This window comes from Lathamus discolor, chromosome 8 (assembly GCF_037157495.1).
Source record: "Lathamus discolor isolate bLatDis1 chromosome 8, bLatDis1.hap1, whole genome shotgun sequence".
In the NCBI taxonomy this organism is placed as follows: Eukaryota; Metazoa; Chordata; class Aves; order Psittaciformes; family Psittacidae; genus Lathamus; species Lathamus discolor.
The window spans coordinates 12,979,272-12,996,560 of NC_088891.1; the positions used below are offsets into that span (position 1 = coordinate 12,979,272).

At 43.5% G+C, this 17,289-nt stretch overlaps 1 protein-coding gene across 1 annotated transcript in view; it reads left to right on the plus strand.

The window, feature by feature from the left end:
- The window catches only part of TNFAIP8L3 (TNF alpha induced protein 8 like 3), a 47,778-nt gene extending 31,601 nt beyond the window's left edge, over nucleotides 1-16,177 (plus strand). The window contains exon 2 of the mRNA XM_065688773.1: nucleotides 13,108-16,177. Within this exon, the coding sequence (XP_065544845.1) occupies nucleotides 13,108-13,670 (563 nt within the window). The 3' untranslated portion in view covers nucleotides 13,671-16,177. The remainder of the gene's footprint in view (nucleotides 1-13,107) is intronic.
- Nucleotides 16,178-17,289: the final 1,112 nt, after the last annotated feature.

Consider the following 17,289-nt stretch of genomic DNA (forward strand, 5'->3'; position numbering starts at 1 on the left):
CCTCCTTCTTTTCCAGTATGACCTCAGGATTTTTTTCTTTCTTTAGTCTGAGACAGCAAGACACTGTAATTCTCAGCAGACACTATTCATGCAGATCTTAAACCAAGAGGGAACAGAACTGATCTGCAAATCCACCTTACTGGGTTTTGCATCCTTCCACAGGAAATAAACTTTTGCTGCTATGGTAAGACTCAGCATAGATTTTCATTAGGCTGTACTAAGGTTTTCATGGCTTAAAAACTATTCGTTTTAGTAAAGAAGACTTTGGATAAATAGTGGTCATTCTTCGTGACTGGATTAAAGAGAATGAATATGGAGAATACAGCAGGCGTCCTTCTTCATGTGGGATAGACAGATAAATAATCTGTGTCTGTTTTTTCCCCCATGGGGATGGAATCCATGGCATATTCCATTCTTAGTGTTTCGTGCATCTGCATTGGATGCTTGACCCGACAGTGCAGATGAGCAGGGCAGAGCAGATCAACCTAAGGACATATTAAAGTCTAAATCAGGCTTCATCTTAAAGGAAAGCAGGGTTATAGATCACATCTGAGACATGGGGCGATACGTGCTTTCTTTCTAGCAATAAATCTCCAATCAAATGCACAAAAACTTGTAAACAGTGGAGAGCACGATGAATCCCAGCTGCATTGACCAGTGTTAACTTTTCCTTCGCTCAGGAGTTTTCCATTTAGAATCAGGGCTGGCCATCTCCCCAGCAGCTAATGCTTCTCTAGAGGCAGGGATAAAAAATCACCAGGGATTTGTCGTAACAAGTAAACAAGTAAAGACTTGTTTAAAACAATAAGTAAATGAAGACTCCTCTAGTTTTGTTGTCCTTTTTTGGGAGCTACAATAAACAGGCATAAGCAGAGTCTGGTTTTAAGTATTCCAGTCTTTTGCCTTTCCAGTTTCAGCTTTGCTGCTGAGAAATACTTTTCTGACATTTGCAGACTTAAAACAAGACATTGCTTTCACCCTAGATTAGCAGTGTTGACACAATCAGTTTAGGTTTTTCTGGTAAAGGTGCTCAGAGCACCAGTGTTTGTGCATGGGCAGCTATTCCAGCATAGCACACGCCTCATCTGTTCTGTGTTGAAGAATGGGGGAAAACCCTAAACTACAAGGAAAAGGAATTTACTTACTTGCTTGTCAGCCAGGGTAAGCAATGACATTTTGTATGTGTGTATATATATATATTTCAACTTGTGACACCATTGGTTCATCTATAACTATACCACTGAACTAATCCATTGAAGATGGATTCTTCAGTATCATTTCTGATGGTTATAAACAAACAGCAGACTGGTTTTGTTTCAGCAAGGCCAGAGTGGGATTGTCTGTTAGAAGTCTCTAAAGAAATCTTTATAATTCTAGTGGGAAAAAACAAATAAATGCTTCAGATGAGTTAAAAGAAACCAGAGCAGGCACCATTCAGGCACTGATATTATCAGCAGCTCTTACTCAGAAAGGAAGGATGCCCTCAGGTCTTTTATGAACTTGCACAAGCAAAATTCCCATCTGGTGTTGTGCCAGTATTGTAAAGCTGTGCAGAGCATCAGATAATTTGAGCTGGGGGAAACAAAACTGTCTGCTTCAAATGGCAATGAAATTCACACTGCAGTGGTTGTGAGGGTGGAGCAAGGACCTGTTTGCTGAAAACTACTATGCTAAGTTTAAAACCTGGGTCTGAAAAGCTGATGGTCCCTCCATCTGGCAGGCAGGCACAGAGCAGGGGTAATGCACGGCCACCTGCTGAGGCACTGGGGCAGAGGGACGTGAGGCAAAGAGAGCAAGGGATGATCTGCAGCCAGGAGGATCACTGGTGTGGCAAGTGGTGAATTAACCAGGAGCATTTCCTTTACCCCGAAAGACTTCACAAGTTGCAGTAACAAGATCTATTGTGGTCCTCCTCTCCCTCCAGAATATTTTCAGACTAGGAATTAATATTTTGGACTGCGCTTAGTGATACATCAGGTATTTCTGTCTAGGCTTTGCATTATGGAGGGGACGAAAACTGTTGTAAGTACACAAGCATAGGTAGCACCCACATACCCTGTAAGTAATGATGCTTTAACACAGCAAGTATTATAAGTAGGCATGAGATTTTTTCTTTTAATTGACTCCCCCAACGCACCTAAGCAAAGAGTTAAAATGAGACAACAAACAGGCTATGTATAAGGTTAATTAAACTTTCTTAAGAGTTTTAAATGTTTTGATCAGTCTAGAGTGCCTGTTCCTGGCTTGGAAAAGATAACTGCTGCCACACTTCTTGCCACTGTTTCCTGCTTTGTCTTTCCCTCATTTGATATTCTTCTCTGGTTTAAAAACAGAGTTTGGAAGCATGGCTGGTGCTAATTGGAAAAATTAACAGCTGCTCTAGTATTTTATTTAGGGACCCATAGTATGTTTTTCCAGCTGTACATGATCTCTGCAATTGATTTATTCCCCTTCTATGCATCACCTTCTTAAAACCTGCTGGTCAATCTACCAAATACCAGTGTAGCAAAACAATATAGCGCATGGTGTTCATAAAACCCAAACCAACCAAACAAATGCCATGAACTTAAATCAATTCCAAAGTTAAACAGCCTGCCTTTCCCCTTCACCCCCAAATTCCCTTGGCTTCTTCCCATCTACATACACACACTGTTCAGTGTTACCCCTACCCATCCAACACTTGCACTGTGTCGGTGTACTCAACGCATTTCAAGCACAGAAGGATAAACAGTACTGTCATGGGGTTTTTGGTTTTAAAAACAAGACAAAAACACATGACAAGAGTGAATTTCAATGTTGCTTCCAGTGACTCCCCTCTGTGGGACAAGGTGGGCTATTTTGGGTGTATCTGAACAGCACGCTGGAGGATGGTGAACAGAACCATATGCTCAGCAGAGATAGATACTGGTGTAGTTCTGCAGGGATGCAGTGCTGGAGCTGCCAACCCACATCCTCTCCCCCTGCATGTAACAGAGCTCAGACCTGTGCAGCTGGGAGCCCGCTTGGTCAGCAGCAGCTTGGCACCTTCTGCAGTTACAGCCTGTTGTGGGGGTTTTGAAAGTTTATTCACCTTGACCTGCTTTAACAGAAATACTTTTCCCCCTATTTTTAAGCCTCCTATTAGGCTATAGAGAAATGCCAGCTTGGAGCTTCAGAGCATCTTCAGACCAGCTCCCCTCGGGTCTCGATTGCTTGCTTTCTCACAGAATTTTATACATCCCTAGAGCATAGACGTGGTTATTTTTCATGTCACTCTTAATATATTAGAGTTAAAAATAGAATTACTCTATGTAAAAGGCAAGGACGTTGTAACTCTGGAGAAAGAAGAGTGTACTGCAACAACAGGCAACTTTAAGGCACAAAAATAAACCCTCAATTTTCTCCCTGAGGGGGATGAGAAATGAGAGGTGGGGGAGAGAGAGATCTGTGAACCAGTACCCAATCGCCTGTTTCTTAGCTGCACTTTATCTGTTTAAAGCACACATATTACACAGAGGTTGTTTAATATTTAGGGCTGATACTGCCGGGCCTTGCTTTACTAACAGCATATTATTATGTTCCTACTGGGAACAAGTGGCTCCTGCATGCTAAAGAGACTTATGTGGAAGGAATAGGAAGCATTCGGGCTACAGAAGCACAGGGAAATCTGCACCTTCTGTTAACCAGGAGTGATAATATGGCAATTGCCAAGCATCAAGCCCACAAAAGCACAGATGCTTCTACAGCCCTCATCTTTCCCTCACCCTATCAGAGAGGGTATGCAAGAAAACACAGAAAAGCTTACGCAGCCTGATCAGGAATCCAAGCAATTCATGAACATGGACTCAATCCCCCCAAGATCTGTTGCAACTGTCATTATTGGTCAAATAAACATCAGAAAAAGGGAATAGCTGCTCCTGGGCACCAAATCCCCCATCTACAGCAGGAAAACATAGCCAGGGGTTGAACCGGGAGATGTGCTTCTGCAGGTGGTCACTGTGCACAGATACAGCCAGTGGAAAGCACCTACCATACAGTCATACACTGCCTGCCGTGGCTCTGTTTTCTGTGTGTGTGGTCTGAGGCAGGTGGTGATGCGTTTGTTTTAGAGGGGCAAGAGGAGAGACCAAATTGTTACTGCATTTTTGGATCAAGAAAGATGGTAAGTACTGAAATCAGAAAGCCGCAGCAGCTTTAAGCGATTCTAGCTGCTGGCTTCCAGGATGCATAGCTGTATTCCCCATGCTTAGATAACACAGGCTGGATTGTCTATGATTCAGTGCTTGCAAGTTTGTTTTTTGTTTTCCTCTTCAAGTCTTTGTTCAAAACAGAATTTACTGGTTTAGAAACCAATCATAAAGTAGAACTGCAGGCAGGTTTTACAGATCATCTACAAAGAGAAGTCGCTACAATAACTGCATCTGGATGAAACCAGAATAGCTGCAAGAACTTGAAGGGTTTCTCATGGCTTCTAAGAGTCGCGGTAGCAAATAACACTTTGGCAAGAAGTCCTTTCTTTTCTAGATAATTGTTACTTTTGTATGGAAGAATGTGATGGCAGAATCCTTTTAAAGAAGCCTGCGAGGCTTTTTACCTTAACAAGATAATTCGTTTATCATTCATTATATGCCTGATGCTTCCCCAGAGACTTTGTCCCATCTAAGCAATAAACAGTTCCTTAGCACATATCAAAGAACTCATTACTGTCCTGTTGTGAAAATTACATGGCCAGACATTAAAACAAGCATAATTTTCCTATAGAGATAATAATTATTTGTCTAATTAAGCATTTTTGCTACGTAGTCACGACGATACCTTATTCTTAAATGAAGTGTCTTTAAAAGGAAAGCCTAAGAAATGCAGTAATTGTGGAGAAAACAATGGAGTTTAAACACAAACTGTTTCAGAGACTGAGGTTGCACTCTTCAACAGTTACTGTCCAGGATCTGCTAAATAGCATATATTAAGGGGTGGGGAGAAGTCACAGTTTGAAGGCCAAAAAAACCTCACCTATTGCCACTGAAGCACTGTCCTAAGATCCTGCTGTAGCATTTTGGATATATCAGCGTGCCTCTCTGCTCTAGAAGACTTTTTTTGATCAAAGTTAGCATTTAAAGAAAACCCCACAATATAATCACAAATATCCATCTCAAAATAGAACAATAGAATCAATAGGTCAATGCAATAGGTAGTAACCAATCCTCCCCCATTCCCATTCCCTAAAGATCAGCCCAGGCAATGCTTTAGCCTGTTATGTCTCAATCTGTTGCACATTCCTCCCTTGTCAAACCTTGGCCATCAATGTGCAAGCTATGTCTTGCAGTGTCAGGCAGAGTTAAATCAGCAGCTTCTGGGGTAGGGGTGTTCAGTCTTCCCAGTGGAGCTTGCACTTGCTATCAACATAATGAGCTGACATTGGGAGACTTTGAACCGCTTTATGAAATACAGTGTTCAGTTTAAAACCTGTTTTAGTTGCATAGGAAAGCTTCAACAACCCAAACACCACAGTGTTTTACTATCACTCCTGGCAGACAGACAGACTTAATTCTCTAACACCTGGGCACTTTCAGATAAGAGCAAAGCCTTCTTCATACTTGGTGTGTCCCCCACGTGTGCCGTTTAAGTGAGCTCTGCATTGTTTACACTCACCACCAGCTGCCAGAAGCTAACCAGATGTGTTTGCTGCCTTGGCAGAGCTTCCCTGCATGCTGCAGAGTGGGAGGTGCGAAGCTTAAACAGAACACCTGTAAGTCACTCTTCAAAGATGCCATTCCCTGGGCTGCAGCAGGGTTTAGGTTTGGTTCTGATGTATGCTATCAGGATAAAGTTAGGATCTTAAGTAACTGCTTTTGGAGAGGTGACTTTCCTGCTTGCATGTGACAAGCTCATACTTGGCAGGCCAGACCCAAGGGCTGGGTTGCTAGCAAAGCAGTTGCTGCCTGGTACCAGGACACAACACATGGAGATGATCCTCACTGAGCCTTTTTGTCAGGGAGTGGTTTCCTCTCTCACATGCTGGATGTGAGTTTCCAGGATATGACCAAGTATATTAGTGTCAAATAGCAGCCATAAAAAACATGGCATAATGTCAGCTGTGCCATATAACCAAGGGAGCTTTTGTGAAGGTTTCCACACCATGAGCCAGTTTCAGCCACAGGACAGCACTGTCACCCAGACACCGCTTGCCAACTGCTGTGTTTAGACAGGGTAGAAGAGTACAACAGTGTAGTTCAATCCCCAGCCAGCTACTGGGGATAGCAGAACATCTTAGCCAAACCCTTTCTTGGCAACACCAGCAGAGCCGATGGAAACTGCAGCTGAGACCCTCTCCCGCCTGGTATTGTCTCTGGAGGCATTACCACGACAACGACAATAGTTTTGAGGCTTGTTCTGCATTGTGCCTCTTCTCTTTACACAAGGGGCTCCCCAGCCTACCAGCACCTCTGCCAGGTACTGAAAGGCACGCTCAAGTATGTAGCAACAAGAATCGTTAATAAAGTAAATGCTAAATAAAAACCAGCTGCTGAAATAAGAGTATCACTACAAATCTCCAGTTGCTAGATTCCCAGACAGTGCTTTTTTGCAGCATGATTGCTGCTCTTATAAAGCACGGAAGGGAAAAATGGTCTTTTTCCTTTTTCCATTCAGTCATGTTCCCTCTGTACAGGGCTATTGCATTTCCAGCACGTGCAAGTTTTGCCTTCAGACATTTGGATGCGAGTACATTCTCCCAGGATCATATAATTATCAGTCTGTAATCTCCTGTTCCACTATGGAGATGAGCAACCCTTTTATGTTCATGGTAACAATATAGAAGTGTTAAGAGTTTGAGCACTGAGCCCCTGGTGCTTACACATGTTTACATTGGCCCTCCCAGAAGGTTGATATATTCCATCTGGTCAATTGGATTTCTTGGCTTAAAGTTACTGGAAACAGTGAATGTTTCTTCTGCCGTGATCCTGTAGCTGTCCAAGAGCAACACACACACTTAGAGCTAACACCCTGGCCACCATGCTAAATGCTATGGAAGAAGTGCTTTTAGTGCACTTTTTTTCCTGCCTGCTTTTAGAGCTATTTTGAAATCCTGTGTTCTGTGGTTTACTTTTCTAGTCAGTCTTATAGCATGTAAGGAATTCTTAAAGGATAAATGAAACACACAGGTTTGCAGCTCATTACTTCTATTTTGCCCAAATGTTGCAAATGAAACAACTAGATCTTTTTGTTCTTTGTTTTTCTACACTCTCATTTCCAGCTCTGCACTAGGTTTTTCTTTTCCTTATAGCTTTACGTATCAGCTTAATAAAACTCCTTTCTCTTATTTTCCTCTAAAGTTATTTATGCTTTCTTAACTATTGATGTCAAGAAAAAGAGACATCACAGATCCCTCCAGGTTATAATGGAACAAACTGCCAGCCTTCTAAATTACCAGCAGCAACACTGGAATAACTGTGCAGATATCCACTGCTTACTTAGCTCTCTGCAAGAGCTTTATTGTGCAGCTGCCTCCTTCCTTCTCCTTGGCTCTCCAGACTCTCCAGGCTCAGGGGCAGGTAGGCACCAGGTTAAAATACAAACTGGGTCACACAAATCACTAAAACAGCACATTCCTACACCAGTGCTCACAACCCAGATATCCCGTACTGTGGCAGACTCCTTCGAGTGCTCCTGTCCCCTGGCTTAGTCCATCTCCCACAGTCTTGAGCAACTGCTAGCAGCTGGAGGGATGCCTGCCTTTCCAACAGCACTGCTGACTCCTTAAAGCCTGTCTTTTGCTGCAGAGGCTGTTCTGCATTTGAAAATTGAGGATTCAGGAGTATTAAAAGTATGTCAGCTTTACATCATCTTTACTTTCTGGTGTATTTCTCACTTGCTAAGATTCAGCCCTTTGCCTACTTACAGCACAACTGGAGCACAGGTGCAGGGACATTTTCACATTCCCATCGCCTCCCACTGCAGTCCTGCATCCTCTTCATGTCTTTAGCTCAGTCCTTCAACTGGCCACAGCTCAGCTCACCCCTCAGGCTAAACCCCTGTCCAATACACTGCTTGGCAATAGGCTGGAAGCAGCCCCTCACCAACGGCAGGGAGCTGGGGTTGCACTCGCAGCACGTGGGAGATCAGACCCAGCTCCAAGTGTGATTCACTTTAGACCAGGTGAAGTCAGTGGTTGAGGTAATTGATTAATTAGTGCAAGCTGCAGCAGGCACTACGGAAACAGCTCCTGGTGTCAGATGTAACTCCACAGAACCAGAGAGATTGCTTTGCATCCCTCCTCTCCAAGCAAGCCTCCTAATGCAATTGAAACTGCACTAGACAGACTCCACAGAGACACTTCAGATTAACTCCTGCTCTCCCCATGTTCACCTGGGAAGCAGCACTCCCTCCAGAGCTCACTTCAACACGTCTTGCAGCCCTTTGCCAGTGGAGAAAATACGCTGGCTGCAAAACTTTATTAAGGCTTTGACTAAGAAGTGGCAAACTGGGAGGGAAATGGATTCGTATCAGGGGCTTGTTTCTGTGTCTGCATAATTGCTTCCAGAGAACATCGACCACGCTCTCTCCTGGGCATAGCGGGAGCATGTTCTGGTTCACTGGTTCTGCCATGTGTTTTGTACAGAGTGGCTGAATGCATATTTACATGAAAATAGTATTGCTGAGCATTTAGTTCTAACCATTTTGTACTGGGTACAGCCATCTGGAGCCAAAATGCTTCAAGAATATTACAGATGCTCTTGCATTTTTGTCTCAAAAACTTTCAAAATACAAAACTTCTACATCCACCCTCTAGAGTTGCCAAACTTTTTCCACACTTCTGTTATTAGGCAACTCTGTTATTAAGCAATCCTGTTATTAAGTTTAGTGGATGAGAGACATCTTTGTCATACTCTGCACCATGTGCCAGAAGCGGGGCTGTCACTGGCAGGGAGCGGTGTACCATCCTGACCACAGGACTGCCCAAGCACGGGGAGCCTCTCCCTTTGGTCCCTCATGAAGCTGGGTCTGCGCCATTCCCTCCTCAGGCACCACAGCTGTGGAAATACAGGTCTGAAGAACTGCACTTTCTGGAGGGTGGAAGATTGCTGTGGGACCAATCCCATCACGAGGGCCTTTTTTATTAGTTTTTATCATACACAGCTCTCCGGATGACAGAGAGAGAGGGAAAGAACAGATCTGAAGGCAGAACTGGTCCTTACTTCAGTAAAAACCAAGATGTCAGACTTTCTATAATGGAAGCTAATCATTACCCAGCAAAGCAGTACACTCAGAGGTTGGTTTCTCATTTTTAGCTTTGGTGTAATGTTCCTGAAAGCTAATGGCATCTATAATGTTGTTGCTGATTTGTTTTGCTGTATGAAAGCAAGCAGAAAATAGAATTGCTGTATGTAGGAGGCAAAGATGATGTTTTTTTGTGTTATGAGCAACGTGCTGCGGTAAGAAAAGACTGCCACAGTAAACCTGCAGTCCCCATGAAAGCCTGGGTTTAATCATGTGGCTAACTACTTGTGATCTTGGAAAGGCAAAGCGTCACCTTGGTGTCTGAACACGACGTGATTTTGGAGGCAGGGATCCAAACAGCCTCTCTCACGCCTTCCAGCATACCCTGCTGTAAAGCTGTGCATGCCCCGAATACAAGCAAAGCTGAGCACAGCCCTTTGCAAGCAGCCCCCATGCCATTGCCTGGGCTGCACAAGGGGGCTGATGGCTGCGATCTGCCTCCTCTCACTGCACGCACATTGCCTGACCCCACCAGCAGGCACTCAGGCAGCTGGAGACCGGGGGCTGAGGCTCTGCGGAGCGCTGATCCTAGAGTCCAGGTTGGCCGCTTGCTCGCGCAGCTGGGATGCACCAGTGCTCCTCCTCCCTGCGCTTTCAGCGGTCTCTTGATGTGGCGGAGGCACTGTGGCAGCAGTGGATTAACACACGGCACCATCCTATGCTACAGGTGCTGTGTCCCCACCAAGCACTGCCCTTCTCCACTGGCACCTTGTCCACTTGGGACAGTCGACTGGGAGAAGTGCATGGCAGTCATGGTGGTGAATAATTACCAGCTATCACAGATTATCCACTAGAGCAGCACAGCTCATGGAAGGAGGCAGGCGAAAGGAGTGCACAAAGTAGTTGGATCTACCTGGCTTCTGGGGGCTCTGAGCACCCATGGCTGGCACAGCTGAGGTGTAGAGCTGCCGTGGTGAGACAGGCTGGAGAGGCAAGAGCACAGTGGTGAAGGGGGCCACAGGAAGGATTGGAGCCATGAAACTGGGGTCCTGGTTTGAGCAGAGGAGAGCAAGAGATGAGAGGAGGGGATGGATATAGCATTAGGGCCTGGTAAAGGAAAGGATAGAGGAATGGGGAATAGAGCTTCTAGAAAAAAGTTTAGCAGCACCAATGAAATAACAGTGTTTTATTTCACTTCTAGAAAAGTGAGAAGGAGCTCAGCCTCATGCTGTTAAATAGCAGATACCACTCTTGGGATTTGCCATGGAAAAATGCTCCAGCCTTAACACTCAGTTAAACTCCTCCTGATGCTCTCTAGCTGCGCTGCCCATTTCGTAGCTTGTGCACCTTTCACTGGGAGCTGTGTTACTGTCATTTAAGGTACCAAACCCAGGGGTGTTATGGGGGAAGAAACCCGCCTTTTAAGATCATGCTCTGTTCAGTTTCATGGATGACAGCCAAGACTTTGAATACAGGAACATACCTCAGATCTACTTACTTGGGGCCAGACAAACCTCACTTCTGCTAAGTTTACTAGAAGCTTTGATGTGCTCATATAGCACCAAATGTCTCAGCACATAGATGGGAGAGCAGCTGCATGCCTGTGTGTGTGAGAACGTGCTGGTGCTTGTGCTGGTCCTGGCTCCCACACAGATGTCCTGGCACACCAGAGATGCACGAGGGGACGCGGTGCTTCGCCAGCCACCGCTTTCTGTGCTCCACGACCACTGCTTTGGCTCCAGCTGCGGAATTGCCATGGCTCAGCAGAGCTCTCCCTGCAGCGGAGCCGGGCACAGCAGGAGCCATCAGGTCTGTGACCTGGTGACAGTGCCACACAAGTGTCATGAACATTAGAAAATTCAACATTCTAACTGCAGTTATTTGCAGGTTTTGATCAAAACAGATACTGAACAACTGCATCCACTTGATTAATAGCAAACACTACAGGAACAGACGCTAATATTAATCTTCCATTTTACTGTATCAAATGCATATAATTATTCATCACTGATACTATTTATATACCCACGTACTGCTAAGTGAAAGAATGCTTTCATCCTGGTTTTATCATTTCTAGATTAAATCACAGTTTTTTCCATTTCCTCCAGTCGGCAGCTCAGCCCCACAATTTTCTCTCCAAATGACAGACAATTCTTTTAAGCACATTGAATTATTTTTTCCAGGTGGTGGTTCATTTGCAATTAAATGTTACTCTTTCATGCTGCGCAGTAGTACAGCTGTAGCACACAAAGAAAGATGACAACTTTAATATTCCAGCTAACTTGAAAAACAGGATTTAAACAGAAGACTTGAAATTCGGGGGGTTACTTATTCAAAGTGAGCACAGACACCCAGTGCCCCTTTATCCTCACGAGAGGATGCAGGGAGCACGGGGAGGAAGGAGAGGGTGAACCCATGGCAGCTTGAGCGAGGCTGCAGAGCGGACTGAGCCATGGACAGATGCGACAGACGACAGCTGCACAGTGGGGTGATAGCATTCCCATGCTGAAGGCTGGAAAGGGGCCCCAGAGCTCACCCAACCAGCTTCAACCCACCCAACCTCCAAAATCAAATCAGCACTGGAAACTGTGGTTGTCACTGTTAACCTGTTGGTGGTTACTTCCATCGGTTACCTCCATCGGTTACCGCCGTTCCTCTTGCACCAGCCAAGGCTCTGGTCTCCCGGTGAGCAGAGTGAGGTCTACAGCTGGCAGGTAAAGACAGGCATCACCTCTGCATGAGCAAACACCCAGAGGAGGTGTGAGGGAAAGGCGAGGAAGGTATCTGGTACCAAAGAGGCCTCTCTGCTGGCACTCAGCACCCACCTCGTCAGCTGTAAGCCCAAGTACATACTCACCAGCATTTGGCTACAGCGACAAAATGCCATTTGATCCAACAGAGACTTCAGTGCCCTAGTATTAAACTGGATGATTATTCCATACAAAAGCTTTCTGTTTCGTTTACTTTCTCCGTACAGGGTCAGTTAAAAACCAACATTAATGTGAAAACCAGAGGAAGGTCAAATTAACCTCTAGCAATAATTATAGAAGCTCATTGGATAGAGTCCAGCAGGAGTAGCCACATGCTCACTCAGGTGCCGAGTGAAACTTGCACAGATAGGTAAAAGATTAAAAAATCTACGCTATTTATTTGACAAATGTAGAGCAAATAGCTCGGGTGCTTTCATGTGGTGGGACTGCATGCACTGAAGTACCAACATGTCACAAAATCACATCCTGTAACTTCGCAAACCTGTAACAATCGGGAAACCATCGCTACTAGTGATTAAAGCAAAATAAATCATAGAATCAGTGAGGTTAGGAAAGACCTTTATCAAGTCCAACCACTAACCCAGCACTGCAAAGTCCATCACTAAACCATGTGCCAAATCCACGCTGATGAATTGAATCTGTCTTTTTAGTCCTTAGCGGAGATGCTGCTTAGTCTAACAGTGGAACAACAGTGCCTCCCAATGACAAAAGTATAACTCTTTCAGGGTCATGTATTTATTGGTCACTATCTCATTTTGCTTGTCTCTGATAGCTTATGTATTATTTTGACCACAACATCTCAAGGGATCTCTCTGCCAAGAAAGCTTTAATATTGAACTTCAGAATTAAAAGCCTAGCAAAGACCCAGCACAAGATATCCCCTGCCAGAATGTTCTGTTCTTAATTTGTAAGCAAAAAACCTCAGTGACAGCAAACCTGAAACATGGATGTTTGAGACCTCAAGGATACCTGGAAATAGTGCTGGAAGTGTTCCTGTTACTGCAGCCATGACTATATGTAATGATCAGTGTTACACATAACGTTTCAGTTAAGCACGTAGATACTAATTTTTTAAGTGCTTGTGAAAATTATTCACCAAATGAAATTAACCTTTCCCCTCTGCTCTCCTATTCTGAAACAGGTCCTGATTATTTCAGTTCCAAGAATCTTGCACTGCAAGCCCAGAAAAAGATCCTGAGTAAAATGGCAACCAAAACCATGGCTAATATGCTCATCGATGACACAAGCAGCGAAATCTTCGATGAGCTGTACAAAGTAACGAAGGAACATACGAGAAACAAAAAGGAAGCCCATAAAATTATGAAAGACCTGATTAAAGTGGCAATAAAAATTGGGATCCTGTATCGAAATAATCAGTTCAACCAAGAAGAGTTGGAAATCGTAGACAAGTTCAGGAAGAAGCTGAACCAAACTGCGATGACAATTGTCAGTTTCTATGAGGTAGAGTACACTTTTGACAGAAATGTTCTTGCAGAACTTCTGAATGAATGTAAAGACCTTGTGCATGAACTGGTAGATCGACACCTGACACCAAGATCCCACGGGCGCATCAACCATGTCTTCAACCACTTTGCGGATGTGGAGTTTCTAACTGCCCTGTACAGTCTTGATGGGGAATGTCGGCCGTACCTCAAAAAGATCTGTGATGGCATCAACAAACTACTTGATGAGAAGGTCCTTTGAAACTACGCTCCAAACCAAGAAGCCAACCAAAAACTTCTCTCTAGAACTGGCCACCCTTCATGAGCCACGGTGAGCAAGCGAGCTTCCTTCCCACCGGCCTCTTAGTACAGTCTCCAACAAGGGCCAGAAAGTGCTCACCAGGCTCATGATGAACTTCAATCAGAAAGCTATCAATTTTAATGTTTTGTTCCAATAACTTGGTCTTTTCCAAGAAGCAGAGCGAACAAGGCTGCTGATGTTGAGAAAGAGATTGCTACACACCATGATCTTACTACCTTTGTGTACAAGGCTGAACATGGGAAAAGAAAGTAAACTCCAGTGCATGGCTATGTAAAACTAGACAGGTGAAGGCTAAAGAGCAACGCATGGAATTTACCCCCAGGCCCTTGGTGCATATGTTTTTATTATCTCCATGAAAAAGCTTAGACAGCAAGTAGGGCTGTAATGGATTAAGCTTACTTCTTTCAAAAGGATCAGGAATCAATATGAGAAGCCATCTCTGATTTTGCATGGTATTTAAGAAGTCCGATAGGAGAACAGCAAATAATACAAACTGAGTAGAAGTGGGAGAATATTAAAAGAACTGCTCGATGAAGCAATGTTTTCATCAGAGTTTTGGTTCATACCTGCTAACATGGGGAAGGTTTCATTTTACATTGGAAAAGCAGCTCAACAGTTCGAGACCAGAGGCAATCCAAAAACTAGACAAAGCAGTACATCAGTTTCCCCACTCTCAGGGCTTGTGTATCTGGTAACATCAGGCAAGTTTAGGCCAAAAGTTGTGCTGCTCTTTGTGCTCTTGCTGTTTTGGCTGACAGAACAACATATTCTTTGCGAGGATTTTGAAACTGCGCTTGTGAAGAGGAACACGACGAAGACACCAGTGGAGAGACACCAATGGAGCAACACCAATGGAGCAACGTTTACATTCCCTAGCCTCAAAACATTCAGCCTAGATAAAACGCTCAGTTTAACATGTCCACAACATTAATTTGTGCCTACAGTAAACCAGGTGTGATAAAGGAAGCCCCACTCATGCTTGCAGTGCCATCCAAGGGTAGTACATCTGCAGGAGCCTGAGGAGAACAGTCTTAGCCACTCCATGGAGCTTCATGAATGATTTATTTTCTTCAGAATGTTGTCAGTGACTTGTTTTTTTTCCCCCTTTTTTTTAATGAAATAGACCAATGTCTTCAATCTGGAAACATTTTGCAGAGAAATATTGGTTTCTGTCCAGTTTTGTTAGGATTAAGGGAGAACAGAGAGAACAGGAGTAGAGCAGATAGACAAGCTTGGCACTTATAGGATCCTGGAGCTGGGAAGGTGCTGACACTAAAGGAAGTGTGTTCAGAAATCTATCCTTGCCCTCTACATGTTATCCTCCAGCCTCACTTCCATCTACTGGCATTTCAGGGTCATGTACCAGCTCCTTTTAGTTAACACAGAGAGCAGACAATCCCATTATCTGGAGATAACACCTTCCATATCACATATAATACAAAGATGCATGTGTTTGAAAACTGACAAAGACATGAAAATATATTTGAAAGCCATTCCTCTCTACGGAAAACTTCCAGTGTTGATAATTTATTACTCTGGGATTAAAAAAAGTCATATTTCTCATTTAAATTTTTAAACAGTATGATGGTAGAGAAAACTGTTCAAAATTTTATTCTTCTTCTGTCTTTCCTCACCGTAAATGTTATCTCTTACAACAACAGTTCTGACTATCACACCTTTATAGAGAATACACATACCCAGATCATATTCACTGGGATTGTGCTACATGGATTTTTATCTGTTCCTAGAAGAAATCATTAGGAGCACAGTAAAAATGGCAGCACAAGATACTAGCAGAGCAGATCATAGCAATGTAAATTTTCCCCTCCTGTTTCCTTTAACCGTAAAAATTAAAATTAGTGTCAATGAAGGTGGACAACTCCTTTGTAACACAGCACAGTAACAAAACACCAACATCTGGAGTTGCAAGCTCAGCCATTTGCAGAGCCATACGTACATGCACCATTAGCTACATTTCTTCCAAGCATGTACTTGTCAGTCGATGCTTTTGAACAGTATTTATTGTATCCAACACTCCTGTCTCAGTGCCCATTTCAGATTTTGTGTGCTCGTTTCACTTGTGGCAAACAAATTTAAGATCTTTTGTGTTTTAAAGCCAGAAGAAAGGATTGTTTAACATTCAAGATGTCCAAAGGGAAGGGACCTCTGTGACTTTCTGTTTGTGTGTTGCGAGTATCAATATTCAGATTCTGGTATTTTAGACACACCAGCTGAACATCTGTGTTTTATTTATAAATCTGAGTAGCCTTAAGGAAAGAGATGTTTTCAAGTATTTCTCATACTTGCATATCCTGTATCTCCATTGTTTACTTTTGTATTTGTAGCTTGGTATGTAACAACATTGCTAAAATACGGGCAATGTTCAGGTCACCCTAAGTATATGATGTATTATCATATTTGTGGATTAAAAATGCGTGATTACTGCCCTTTTTGCTTCCTTTTGATTTATTTATTCTATCATCCAATGTAAACTGAAATGAAGCAATAAGAGAAGGGATTTTGGGTAATCTCAGTTGTCATCTACTGCAACCTGCATGCTCTTTGATGACCAGATTTTTGTGAAGGTAGGAGTTAGGTAGATGGGTAGTTTAAGGGCTTAAAAGAAAACTGGAAATCCACATTTCTGTGCTATCACACAGATGCAACACAAACATGCATCAGCAGCAAATGAATTCTGTTTGCCAAAGTTCTCAAGCACTTGAGCTAACAAATGACGTTGACTCAATGCGTTTAGCAGCACAGTTCAGTCACCAGGGTTCAGCCTAGAAAATGCACCAGCAGCCTGTGTCAGGGCCAGAGCAGATGGAAAATGCTACCAAGCTCCTTCCTGCAAGTTTTCCATGACGTATGTAGCTCAGTTTAGCTAATGTGATTTAAGTTAGGCAGAAGACACATCCCTGAAAGATTTCAGATCCCTGCCCTAAACATAGAGATGCTAGAACCTACTAGAATATTTTAACAACAGCAAGCATATATTCTTCTATCCTTATTCCCAAAAAAGGCAAAGTGTTTTGGCTGAAAGCTCAGGATTTGCGAACAACTCACATGGCAATTATACTGGAAGCAATTAAGAATTGGCACAAAGAGAAAGCTGCCAACTACCTTAAAGTTTAAAGCAATCTTCCTAAATGGTGTTTTGAGCCACACTGCTGCTAAAACATTGCTGCCAGATTAATTTTATGAATCATATCATGGCAGGACACAGTATTCTTTGCTTCATCACTGCCAACTTAATGTAATGAAGAGGAAACTCTCAAGGGAGTGACCACTTCTGGCATCCTAATGAGATTGTACGTGTACCACAGAACAGTACACTGCACATGTAATCTTATTTGTGTTGGAGAAACATTCCCACAGAAACATGTATAAATAGCCGACCCTGAAGAGAACCAAGAGGTAAAGCAGAATTAAGACTTACCACAACAGCAGAAATGCAAAAGCAAGTCTTAACTGGACTATTTAAGCAGGTCTGCTTCTGTCTTCACACCCTTCAATGCCAGAGACAACGTACAGTCTCAGAGAAAAGATAGTACAGCTT